At 34.4% G+C, this 13133-nt stretch overlaps 1 protein-coding gene across 1 annotated transcript; it reads left to right on the forward strand.

Annotated features, from left to right (window-relative positions):
* The first annotated feature begins 6716 nt into the window (after positions 1 to 6716).
* On the forward strand, positions 6717 to 8075 carry LOC133313804 (homeobox-leucine zipper protein HAT22-like). The gene is made up of 3 exons (XM_061515208.1): positions 6717 to 7083; positions 7369 to 7448; positions 7701 to 8075. Exons 1-3 carry the CDS (start codon positions 6766 to 6768, stop codon positions 7957 to 7959), a joined length of 657 nt encoding a protein of 218 aa, XP_061371192.1. The 5' UTR covers positions 6717 to 6765; the 3' UTR covers positions 7960 to 8075.
* The last annotated feature ends 5058 nt before the right edge of the window (positions 8076 to 13133 follow it).

Raw genomic sequence — 13133 nt, forward strand, 5'->3', positions numbered from 1 at the left:
TTATGGTATGTTTGCATTCATATAGTATTATTGTGTCATTGGAGAAAGGGCCAATGGACAAGCACTAGAGGCAAGGTTGTATGCTTAGTGGAAAGTACTAAGATGCAATTGAAGCTTATATAATAATTTGATTGTTTAATTCTTTGGCCGTTTGAATGCATGAGTATGTTGTAGTTAAATCATTATTGTTATTGCCTCTGGATATATGATATAGTTCATGCCATGTGTATACTAACCTTTTATGCAAGAAGTGAACTCTGAGGTTGGAGGAATTCTCCAAGAACGCTGGGTTTATTGAATTTTATCTCAACCCGTTTGGGGACTGCAATTTTAGGTATTAGCATGGATGATGCAGGTCGGGAACGAGGCAAGAGGACTGAGTAGATTGCCATATGATGTATATTTTGGGACTTAGCCCTTGATCATGGTGATGTTGAATGTCAAGTGATGTATATTTACAATGACTTTGATCATATGATGTAATAGCTAAGTTCTTCATTTGAATGATTGTACTGATATAGTGAATATCATGTAATTATATGGTAATGTATGATGAAAGGGCTTTCAAGCCTATTTGGATATCACGTGAACCTTAAAATGGTAAGGATTAGGTAATGAAGTAGTTATACAACGTCAATTAGGTGAAAGAAGACATTTGGTATGGGAATTAATATAAATATAAGGATCTCATATCATGTTGTCCATTTTTCATATCTTATATAATAGATTTGGATTCTTTGGCCTTCTTGGAAGTTATAGATCTTTTTCTTAGCTTTCCAACGAGACCAAGATTACGTCAATCGAATAAGTATAACTAAAGTTATGAGTGGAATACTAAAGTAGAGTGTAATCCCCAGACACGTGGCACTGTTAGTGCGAAGTTGGCACCACCAAATAGTGGGTTGGCGTTGTTGGTGCTGACTGCGCTGTAAAACAGTGGAAAACCTATATTTTGGCGCTATCAGCGCAGGGCCCTACGAAATTCAGCACTATTTTCTTTAAAAATTCATAACTTGAGCTACAATGTTCCAAATTGAGCGCGATTTGAACCCACACGTAGCTCATGAAGAGATCTACAATATAGTGGGAGATGAGGGTCATAGAGGAAGTGTAGAATTCCTTGTGTAAATAAAGAGTGAAGAATTTTAGTGTTGAATTAATATCAATAAAAATTTGTTTTTAAGCCTTGTTGATTTAAAAGGACTACTTGGCACACTATGGTAGCAACATACGGTCTAAATAAAATTACATTAAGTGTTTCGCTTATAGTTTAAGTTATGATTACAATTTTTGGAATTTTTTTAATTACTGAATTGATTTTAAACAGAAACATTTCATAACGAAAAGGAAAAAATTTATACGTCGTTTAATTCAATTGATGTGATTGTAACTGCGTTTAATGTCATACGTAATGTTAACAAACCGGTTCTAGAACAAGGTGTTACACTCCTCTCCATTGCTGCTTCCAAGAGTTGCTTCCTTGAACAACTCGATGTAAACAACGATTTTCTCCAAAGTGAATTGAATAAAGAAGTCTACATGGAACTACCTCCTAGCATTCCATGTTCAGATCATACTAATGTGTGCAAGTTTTAAAAATCTTTGTATAGGCTTAAACAAGCTAGTAGACAATGGTACTCCAAGTTGTCTTCGGCCTTGGTTTCTCTTGGTTATCATCAATCTTCATCAGATCATTCCTTGTTTACTAAGCAAGAAAATTTAGATTTTACAGCATTTTTAGTTTATATACATGACATTGTCCTCACTGGGAATCATATTTCTGAAATTTGTTGTGTAAAATCACATCTTGATAACTGTTTCAAAATTAAAGACTTAGGCACTATCAGATTTTTCCTCGGTCTAGAAGTGTCAAGGTCTGCATCTGGAATCTTGCTCAATCAACGTAAATACACGTTGGAACTATTGTCTGACATAGGTTTATTGGCAGCCAAACATATCTCCACACCAATAGATTATGCTCTCAAACTTCATAACATCCTTGGGGAACCACTGGATGATATCTCCTCTTATCGTAGACTTATTGGACGTCTCCTCTACCTCACAACCACTCGTCCGAACATTAGCTTTTGTGTCCAACAACATAGTTAATTTCTATCAGCCCCTACAGATGACCACCTATCAGCTGCTCATCAAGTTTTGAAGTATTTGAAAAATTCCCCAGCCAAAGGTTTATTCTTTTCATCTTTGAGCTCTCTTCAATTACGTGGATTTACAGATACTGATTGGGCTTGCTGCCCTAATACCAGAAGATCTGTGACTTGATTTTGTACATTCCTTGGTTCCTCCCTTATCTCATGGAGATCAAAGAAGCAAAATATTGTGTTGAGATCATCAACTGAAGCTAAATATAGAGCACTAGCTACCATCACATGCGAAGTTCAATGGCTTCCGTATCTTCTTCAAGACTTTTGCATTATACAACAAAAGATAGCTCCTATTTTTATGACAACCGTTCTGCAATATACCTCTCTCACAATCCTGCCTTTCATGAGAGGTCCAAACACATTGAGTTGGACTGTCATATCACTTGTGAGAAGATCCAAGCAGGATTGCTCCATCTCTTACCCGTATCCTCAGCTGAACAAATATCATATATATTTGCCAAGGCACTGTTACTTTCTCCTTTCAATTATCTTGTTGGCAAGCTGGGACTTCTAGATGTCCATGGTGGGGTGGGGTTCTTATAGCTAACAAGTAAAGATTATTCTGTTCAGTTAGTTATCTTTTCTTCCTAGCTTGTATTCTTTCTTTATATATATATATATATATATCAGAAACTCTTATATTCATTAATCAATTGTACTAGGGGTATTCGCGGTCTGGATTTGATCAGTTTTGAAAGCAAAAATCATCTGATCCTATCCCTTCGGTCTGATCATGTAATCATCCATTCGGTTTGGATTTTTTTTCAAATCCGATCCGATCCAATCTAATTTTTTCGGTTTGGATTGGATCGATTTTCGGTTTTTTGAAAATTCTAAAATTTGTTTCATGATTATTGTGCAAATAACATCTTTTGTATATATTGACTTTGTAATTTTATTTATTTTTAAATACAAAAGCATTAGTAAACGATAATATAATTTTTTTTGGATATTGAGATATGAAGCTCTACATAGATAATATTTTTTTGATGAGATGTGACTAGATTTTTTCTTGGGTTTAGTTGATAGGTTAATGTGTCTTGGATTTAGAAATTTTTGGGCTATGATTGGGGAAAGACCCAAGTAGGTAGAGAAAAATTAATATATTGGATCGGTTTTCATCTACCAATCCGAAAACCGATCCAATCCAATTAAAATTTGTTGTTTTTTTCGGTTTTTGATTTTTCAATTTTCGGTTTATTCGATTATCGGTTTTTGATTCGGCCACCGCGGTTTGAGGTGAATCGATTTGGATAGGTTGATGAACACCTCTAAATTGTACCCTTTTTTCATTAATGATCGCAATTTTCCTCATCAAGATATGATAAGATTTTTTGGTGATAAGAGTTGATTTGATAATAAAAGTATTTTTTCGTCATAAGAGTTGATTTGATAGTAAAAGTATTTTTGTCCCTTTTGAAAGTGAAAGTGATTTTGAACTTACGCATGTGATTTTGTAGACTCCTTAGTTAATGAACCTTCTCTCAAATTTATCTAAAGAGCAAACATTTATTTTCATCTCCTATATACTTAATAATATCATATTGGTTCTTAAAAAGGAAAAATATTAATTTAGTCTTTTAATAATAAAAAGTAAGGTTATTTTGGTTTTATAAAAAATTGACATTAATTTAACTATTTAATCTTAAAAATATCATTTTAGTCCATCAGTCATAAAAGTTAATATTAATTTTATTTTAATAATAAAAAACAGCATCAATTTTAACCTCTCGATTTTGTGCTCTACACACAAAAGAACAATTTTCATGTCATTTTACAAGGTTGGTAAACTAAATTAATGTAAAAAATATGTCGAAAACCAAAGTGATAAAAGTTATATATTTAAAGAACTAAAATGAGAACTGTTTTTTATTTTATTTTTTATTTTACCACCCATATCAATCACATCGGCTTCCAAACGTTTCCACCAAGTTCCATCATGCACTTTTATTCTCAATAAACATTAGACGGACTTATCTAATTCTAAAAATTAAGTCAATGAGACTAAAGTAATATTTTCCCATTGATTGTTCTTCTGCATTTTCTCTTCCTGATCATTAAGTGCATTTTGTTTTCTTGTAAGATTTTTATTGCGTATATTACAGCTCAGTTCAATGTAATATATACGGAAGAAATTATATTCATAAACTTTTTTTCTTACAAATCATATTAAGTATAATTAATCAGACTTCAATCAAGAGTGTATGACTAATCAGACTTAATTTAACTTGTAAGTTTGTAAGAAAAAATATTTATCAATAAAATCTTCCCATATATATGATGCGATGAAATCCTATTACTTTTGCCAATTGACAACTTTTTTATTTTTTATGCCAAGAAGATAAACCAATCATAATCTCTCGTAGTCTAATCGTGAATGCCTGAGCAGGTGTGAACAGAAAAGTACTTTGGTTTCATACATGCTCATTGAATGAATCAACTTCTAAACGAGAAATTCAAATTTGTTTGAAAGGTACCCTGTGAAATCTGTGGCAATATATCATCTTTAACTCTCTAAGCATGTTACCAAAATCTGAACTCGGGAAGGAATATGTCTTAATTGTCAATTGTAAAACGTGTCTATCATTAATTGTGTTTGTGAATTCTGCCAGTCATTGTTCTATTTTTATCCTCCCACGTTGCTATTATGTAGGGTTAGTAAAACATGTTGGTAGGTCATGTTTGTGTTTGTTAAGGTCTGACCTATGGATCAAATTATTATTCGACCTAAATATTATCTATTTTTTTCACAGATTAAAAATTGAAACCAGAATATGACCCATCGGTCATCACACAAGTTGACTCATAAAAATTAAAAATTCAATTTTTTCCTAAAATGATTAAAAATAAAAAGAAAAATTTGAATAAAATACGCAACTTGACCCATGACTCGTAATAAATTGTGTTAAAATCACCAAAATTTTAACCTATTTTTTTTGGACAATTTTTTTTTTTTTTGCAAGTTTACATGCAGGTCATGCAGGCCGACCGACGATATTGTTGGGTATGACTCATTCTTTGTAGTCAGATAACAACCCTTCTTGTTGGCGAGATCAGCAGAAAACTAACTAGAGTCTCACTCCCAAGTGAACGACAGGGTTTTGAGAGAGTTGTCCTGGTAGGGTCCGGGGGACAGTGCCCTAGGCCCATAGAGATTAGGTACTATTGTGGGTATCTGATTTATTGTAATTTTACTTTTATTAGTAGTTTGGACTTAAGCTCATGAATAATTATTATTAGAATTTTTTAATCTTATTTATATTCTCCTTGTAAATGAGTGACTTGTAACTAGTGGCGATGGGGTGAATGTAACCTACATTGAGTGAATCAGGATAAATCACCGTGTTAATCTCTCTTTCTTTTCTTTCTGTTTTATTAATTTGTGTGATTATCAATTTTTAACAGATATAACACAATAATTTGTGTTATTTATTCACACTTGTACACAATTCATTTTTCACAAATGAACACAACTTATATTTTTAACATGTCGTGTCTGAGTCAATCCGCGAGTTCATGAGACATTTTCCTACCATCACCATTGCCAAAGCAATGACGTCTATCTCAGTGTCACCGTGACATAATATACGAATACACATTTTATATAATTGCCGTCCTTTTCCTTAGCTTGAATTTTATTGCAAATTACAAGCACCAAAAGCAGCATATGATTAAGGCAGGGGCATCTATACCCTCTTCACTTGGGTACAGAGAGAGAACAAAATCAACAAATCACATGCAATAGATGTCTTTTAATTAGCAGCAGCAGTTTGCCTTTGCATTGGGAAATGTCATCATCACTTTTAAGCCGTTTTTTGTTGAATATTCAGCTATTGACTAGAAACGCTAAATCTCAGCCTGGTCCAACCTCAACATATAGCAATTAACAGCGTATAATTATTAATTGACTCTCTCAAATCTCAACTCACAACGTAATTCTGAAACAGTTCCCCGCTTACTAACAACAATATTAATTGTTTGGTTGTCAGCTATTCAGTTGCTCTAACCATACCTCGAAATCAATGTTAATTTAATTCACTAAATTGACCCCTTAAATAAAAAATATTTATTAATTCCTAAATTAAAAATTATTAAAAAGATACTAAATTGTTCAGATAATATAACACCACCTGAGTAGAGAGCACTCTCCTAGGAAAGTTGTGGGAAAGATACGATATATATATATGGTGACTGACTAAAACAGGCTTCGAATTAAAATATCGAAAAAAAGTCAAACATTTTATGTCATTAAGGAAGTTTTGGTTTCCTCAAAGGAGTCAGAATTCTAACGCATGCTTTTACTCCTTTTGCCCCTATTTTATTATTGCATTTAATGTACAAGTCGTCATTAGGACTATAATTTATTAATTTCTCTACATCCAAAATTTTATTTAAATTTATTTTTTCTGATAAAAAAAAAGAAACCCAATAAAAACTGATTGAAATTGAATCTCAAAGACAAAGACTAAGACCAAACCCCAATAATAAATTCTATGTTAATTCCACTTCTTTCATAAGCATCAACTTTCCCATTTGACTACAACACACAACTTCGACCCTCTCTCTCTCTCTCTCTCTCTCTCTATTCTTATTGTCTGCCATGGAAGATGATGAGGCATGCATGACTGGTCTAAATCTCGGACTGGGAATGGGAGGGTATGTGCCAAAGAAGGAGAAGCAGAAAGTAAACAATCCTGGGGGTTGTTTGAACCTAACGTTTGAGCTTTGTCCAAAAGGGGAAGCCATTGAGACAGAAGGGTTAAGTTTGAAGAGTGTAGATGAAGGACACCATCACCCGAATGAAAATAGTACTGATAACAACAATAGCAAGAACGGAAGCAGAAAGAAACTGAGGCTTACAAAGGAGCAATCAACCATGCTTGAGGAGAGCTTCAAGCTACATACAACTCTTAACCCCGTATTCATTCATACAAAACCTTCCATCTTTTCTTCTTTTTTCTTTTTTCTTTTTTATTTCGTATATAAATTCTGGAATTTTCTTCCCTTATATCTGTTCTTGATTTATGGAAGCTAATTAAACTGCATGCTGTATATGGCACTGAAGGCATATATACATAATATATATTAGATTATTATTATATTATATATATTCAGTAGTTGGATTTTTTTTTAATTAGAAATATAAGGGTTTGTAGCCATGAGGCAGAGAGAATTAATGGGTTGGTTTATGTTCCACATGCAGGCTCAGAAACAGGGACTTGCTGAGCAATTGAATTTAAAGCTTAGACAGGTTGAAGTTTGGTTTCAGAACAGAAGAGCAAGGTATGCTCTGGAATGATTCTATACATTTTTATGATTTTTTTTTTTCAATTTCTAGGGTGTTAAATTTTGGTTTGATTGATCTTATTGCTACCCTTTTCTCTTTTCATCATCAAGTTTTTATTTTGATTATCTTGGCTCCTTTTCTAAATCAACTTAGCCTGTAAAAAAGAGAGCTTTTTTTTTTTTTCCTTTTTTTTTCCTTTTATCTTTTTAGTTGACTTGACTATCAGCCATGTTGTATTGACTTTTTAGGACCAAGCTGAAACAGACAGAGGTTGATTGCCAGTTCTTGAAAAAATGCTGTGAAAAACTAACCGATGAGAACCTAAGGTTGAAGAAGGAATTGAAGGAGCTGCGTGCACTAAAAGTTGAACAATCACCACTTTTCTTTCAAATCTCAAAGACTGCAACTTTGAGCATATGTTCATCGTGCGAAGAACTATTAAAGCCCAATGAAGGAAACAATGCAACCAATTCCGATGTGGTCCGAAACAGCAGCCACAAATTATAGAGTAGCACATAGTTAGAGGGTATAAGGAACTCATAATTTGCTGAGGGATATTGGAATGTCAATATCAAACATTTTATTGTTAATTAATAAGAAAAAAAAACGTACATACCCCAAGTCCGCATATGAAATAATATATTATATAGGCCTCTCTTTATTCATTCAGTTACAAATTAATCAAAATTAAACCAGCATTTGCTTTAATTTGTTTTTGTTCTTTTGCCCTGTAAATGAATGATATTACGGACAAGGAGTAAGTGTTTGAATGGTTGAAATTCAGAGAGATGAGGCGAATCAGACAATTCCTTAACCCGGTCTACACTAACTAGAAACTAAAGGGTAGAATTTTGTTTTATATTTGTCATCCATCATGTGGTAGATGGTTATTTACGTTCTAATTTAATTTATATAAATAATGACCTACTAGCTAATTCAATATTGCCCTCATAATGTTAAGAAGTCTCTCTCTCTCTCTCTCTCTCTCTCTCTTGAAGAGGGAAAACTCGTTGATAAGGAATGAGACATGAGTCCAATCTATATGAAAACACGTTTTATAAGGATATCTTTTCCAAAATCCGGTTGACATATATTATGATGCACTTCTCTAAGTTCTCTCCATAGTCAATATCTTATAATTAATTTATTCAATTAAACAGTAAAAAAATCGTAAGCGTGTAGAAAACGTGTAAACAGAAAAAACAAATGAAAGAAAGATAGATATATAGATTATCATTATTAACTATTATCTCTGAATCATCCTAACTTAAACATTTAAATTTTATATCAACGTAGTCAATTTGTCTTTAGGGTGTCAGATTTATAAGAGAACAAACAAGCAAAAGTTCTATCTCTCTATCTTTTTCTTAAATAAATCTTTGGTGCTACTGTTGCATCAAAAATTCAGTACATCTAACGAATAGAAATATTACATGTCAGTTAAAATTTTCTTTTCTTTGCTAAATTTTTCTCTCTCCTATGATGTGTAATGCTTTTATTGATGGGATACACTGAATCTTGGTGCAATAATAACACCAAAAATTTATTCCTTTTTCCGTATGCTTTACTTTAGGGCAATGAACCGGATAATTAGGGTCTCGTAAATCACAGTAAGGTCATTAGATTTGAGAAACAAGCAAGGCTAATAATATTTCTAATATATTTTTCATTATTATGTAAATTTTATATATAGAAATAAAAAGACTTCTATAAAAATTATTCAATAATTAAAAAGTGTAATGCTAAAATGCAAGGTATTTGAGAAGTCATACGAGAAAGGCAGTTTCCTATCATTTTCGTAGTAAGTGCTAATACTTCTAATCTAGAGAATCATGCACACTTAGAAGAGCGAGAGTGCGTTCGTTTATAATGGCATTATAAAAAGGGATAGATCCGTTTACAAACTTTTTTTGCAAATTACACTAAATACGACCGGTCGTACACTGCATGATTAAAATATGACCGGTCGTACACTGCATAATTAAAATATGACCGGTCGTACTTAGTGTAGTTTGTAAATATAACTTGCCCTTTATACAAAATACATCATGCAGAATATTAATGGAAAAGCTCTATATAGCGTGTTTCTCGGGGGAATGTACCCTCTCTTAAACACACTAATCCACTGCCTGAATCACGTTGAAAGCTTTTTTCATAATATGGATGATTTTGTTCTTCTTTTCCTTAATAATAAGATGGATTCCTCGTATGTAAAGAACTATACAATTTGTTTTTGTGTAAAATTAGTGAACTCTGGCATAGGTAATAGATGTTACTTTAAAATTTGTGCTTTTTTTCTTCTATTTTGTTATTAAGAAAAATAAGAGAGTCCAAATCTAATAATAGATCGAGTGTTATTATGATCTATTGTTGTTATAAAACAGTTTTATATCATCACTTAATTTTATATGTAATATTATTATATTACGACTATTAATTTGAGAGATCAAACTCTTTTGGTAGTATAAAAATGCATGATTGTACAATAATAAAAAATTATGTTGATAGTAAATTGTTATGGACTCATACAAGGGGCCCATTGACTGATAGACCCAACAAGGGACAATCTAAGATTTAAATCTAGCATAACTACATAAGGATATCTATCAAGGATATCAATCCTAATACGACAACATGACAAATGGGCCTGGGCCGCCGTCAGAGGTACTAAAGGTCCATCAACTACTACCTACAGGTAAACCCTAGAAATAAGAGGTAAAACTTACAGGTACGTTTCGCTCTCTCTCTTACTGTTATGCTGTCACTGTGCGCACACACACCCCATCTGGAAAATCTGTTATTCCTTTATTGTGCACAGTGATCTGCTTGACTCAAGGGTATCTCCTTCATAGATATCTTGGAGAGGGTACCAGATCCAAGATCAACATACTAGTCCATTGGGTTAGACATCTCTGTCTCCAAGACAGAACACTGATGTCGTCAGTGGGGAGATGAAATCCTTTTTCATCTTCACCAGCTCAGCAACGGTCTTAGTATTGTCATCTCGAAGGATGGTGAAATCCTCATTCACCAACTCGGCAACCGTCTTGGCCTTTTCCTCTCGGGATGCGTTTACCTCATTGAGAGTACGAAGATACTTATTTTTCAAAGAAAGTAAAGGCCTCGCCATCTTCGCCACCTTCATATAGTAAAGTTCCATTTTTTTTAACCTCCTCACCTGAGATGTAGTGAAGGGAGTAGAATTAAAGAAATGCTCCGGAAGGCAAACAACATCCTGAAGATCACCACTGATCCTGAATTGCCATAAGGCGTGCTTGGCGAGACCAGCGGTTGAGGGAAGAGCAGGAGTCTTGGTCAAAATTTGAGAAGAGGTGGGGGCACCCATATCAATAGGGATTCCCTTGGCCTTGTCGCCGATGGAAATGGGGTTGCCTTTATCAACTGGTGTCCCCTTGGCCTTATCAGCAGCAGCAGCAAGCTTCTTGACCTTATGATGTGCCTCTGGCAAGTGTGATTTTCTGTGTTAAAATTGATAAGAATTGAGTCATACTAGAGCAATTTAAATACATATTTGCTAATTATATTGATTCTTTCTTTTCAATAATATTTCTCACCTATTGGTTGTGTTTATACAGGTAAAAGGAGTGAAAATTACAAATTATAAAAAGCCTGTAGACGCGACACCACACAGATGTATCACAATACTATGGACAGCAACATGGCGCCAGCTGGCGCCACTATGGCGCAAACTAGCGCCGAATTCTGGAAAAGCAAAAAGGTCACAGAACCATGGCGACTAGTGGCGCCAAATTGGCGCCAACTAGCGCCAAATCCATGGCCAAATTCCCATGCCAACTTGCGCCAATTTAGAAGAAGAATGGCGCCTAGTGGCGCCAAAAAAGTGAAGCATGGTGGCGCCAGTTTTGAAGCCTTCTAGCGCCACTTTTCGAGAATCTGGTTCCGACTTTTTTAATTTAGACAGAGGCGTGGCGCGAAGTGGCGCCACACCGGCGCCAACTGGCGCCGGTTTGCGGGAAAGTTACTCCGTGTTGTCCTGTGGGTATTTTTGGAAGAAGGAAAAAAGGCTTATAAATAGGATCCTTATGACAGAATTAGGTATTCAGACCTATTCTTCTGAAGAGAGACGACGGCGGTGCTCAGAGAGGATTCCTGGGATCAAGTTTTTCTTCTACTTCTTTCTAATTTTATGCTTTCATTGAATATTGGATTTTTAGCCAAGATTATGTTTGGCTAGTTTACTTTTTATTGTAGTTAGGGTCACGAACCCTATGTGAACCCTTGTTACGATGGATTGATTTATGGATTTTCGTTTATATAATTATCTTTATCTTTACCTCGTGCGTGTTTTATATCTTCTTTGTTAGACTTGATCAATCTAATAGTTTAGGATAGTTTGAGGGTTAGAACCCTAGATAGGAATATTGGGATTTTCATCTTGAAAGGGGTAAGATAACAATTACTATGCATGCTAGGATTAGATGTATATTAAATTGCAGATGCTTAAATTATTGAGTTCATTGCTTAATTCTCATTAGGGGTTACTAAGGGATTAGGATTCCAATTGAGGTTAAATGGTAAATTGCCAAGGGATTGGGATTTAACTAATTAATTCTAGATAATAATTTATCTGAGTAATTATATAATTGAATATTGTAAATCAATCCAGAGTAAGAAGTGGGGATCATATGGTGAGTGTGTCCTAGCTACAATGTTTTTCTCATTTTTACAAATCAATTCTCTTTTAATTATTCTTTTTCTCATAATTAAAAATACAAAAACAAGTCCTTATTTTCAGTTCTCGATTTCACACAAATCGACAATATTTGTCAAAACCATTTGAACTCATCCATTCTTGAAAAGAATTATGAATTGATATTCGACCCAATCCTTGTGGAGACGATACTCTACTTATCATTATATTACTTGTGCGATCGGTATACTTGCCGGTGAGCATCACCTTGGAGCCAAGAGCCTTTCTTTTCTTGGTTGTCAAGTCGACAATTGTATCCTTCTTTCCCCGACTAAGAGCAGCCAGGAAGCAAGGCTGTTCGTTCTGCTGGATCTCCATGCCGGGAACTGCAAATCAAAGACAATGGAATCGGGTTATAAAGGCACAATATAATAAATGTATGTGTGAATGCTCAAATAAAATCATACTTATTTCAGAATCAAGCTCTTCCTGAGACTTGAAAATAAAAGTTGCAACACTGGCATTTCCATGCACCCTGATATATTCCCCAATGGCGAATATGGTGTCGATATCAACAGAACTCAACTCGGTTTCCTTAAAACGGTAACACGAGGAAGAAAAATTATAGTGGTCAGACAACCAATACAAGGGAAACTTCCCTTCCACATCTTCAGAATCAGAAGCGTTGAGAAACCAAGCTTCCTTGCCGAGATATGCAGAAACCTTAAAGAACTTCTCTTTCAAGTTCTTAAAGGACTTAGAATAGACGTGAAAAAGCTTCTGACCAGCAACACCCCGGAGAGTAACCCAACCTTTCCGTTCTGGTGGTTCGCGGCCAGTTCGAGGTATAATAGCTTGAAAGAAGAAAAAGAAAACGGAAACAAAGGAAGGTAGGGCTAAATAGGCACAAAAACGCTAAAAGGCTTTAACAAAACCCCAGCGGTTGGGATGAAGCTGGATGGGAGCTATGTGGAGATGGTTCAAAACACAGATCTGGAATTCGGTCAAG

Source organism: Gastrolobium bilobum, unplaced genomic scaffold, assembly GCF_033153095.1.
Source record: "Gastrolobium bilobum isolate Gb01-03AN ecotype WA unplaced genomic scaffold, APGP_CSIRO_Gbil_v1 utg14103, whole genome shotgun sequence".
In the NCBI taxonomy this organism is placed as follows: Eukaryota; Viridiplantae; Streptophyta; class Magnoliopsida; order Fabales; family Fabaceae; genus Gastrolobium; species Gastrolobium bilobum.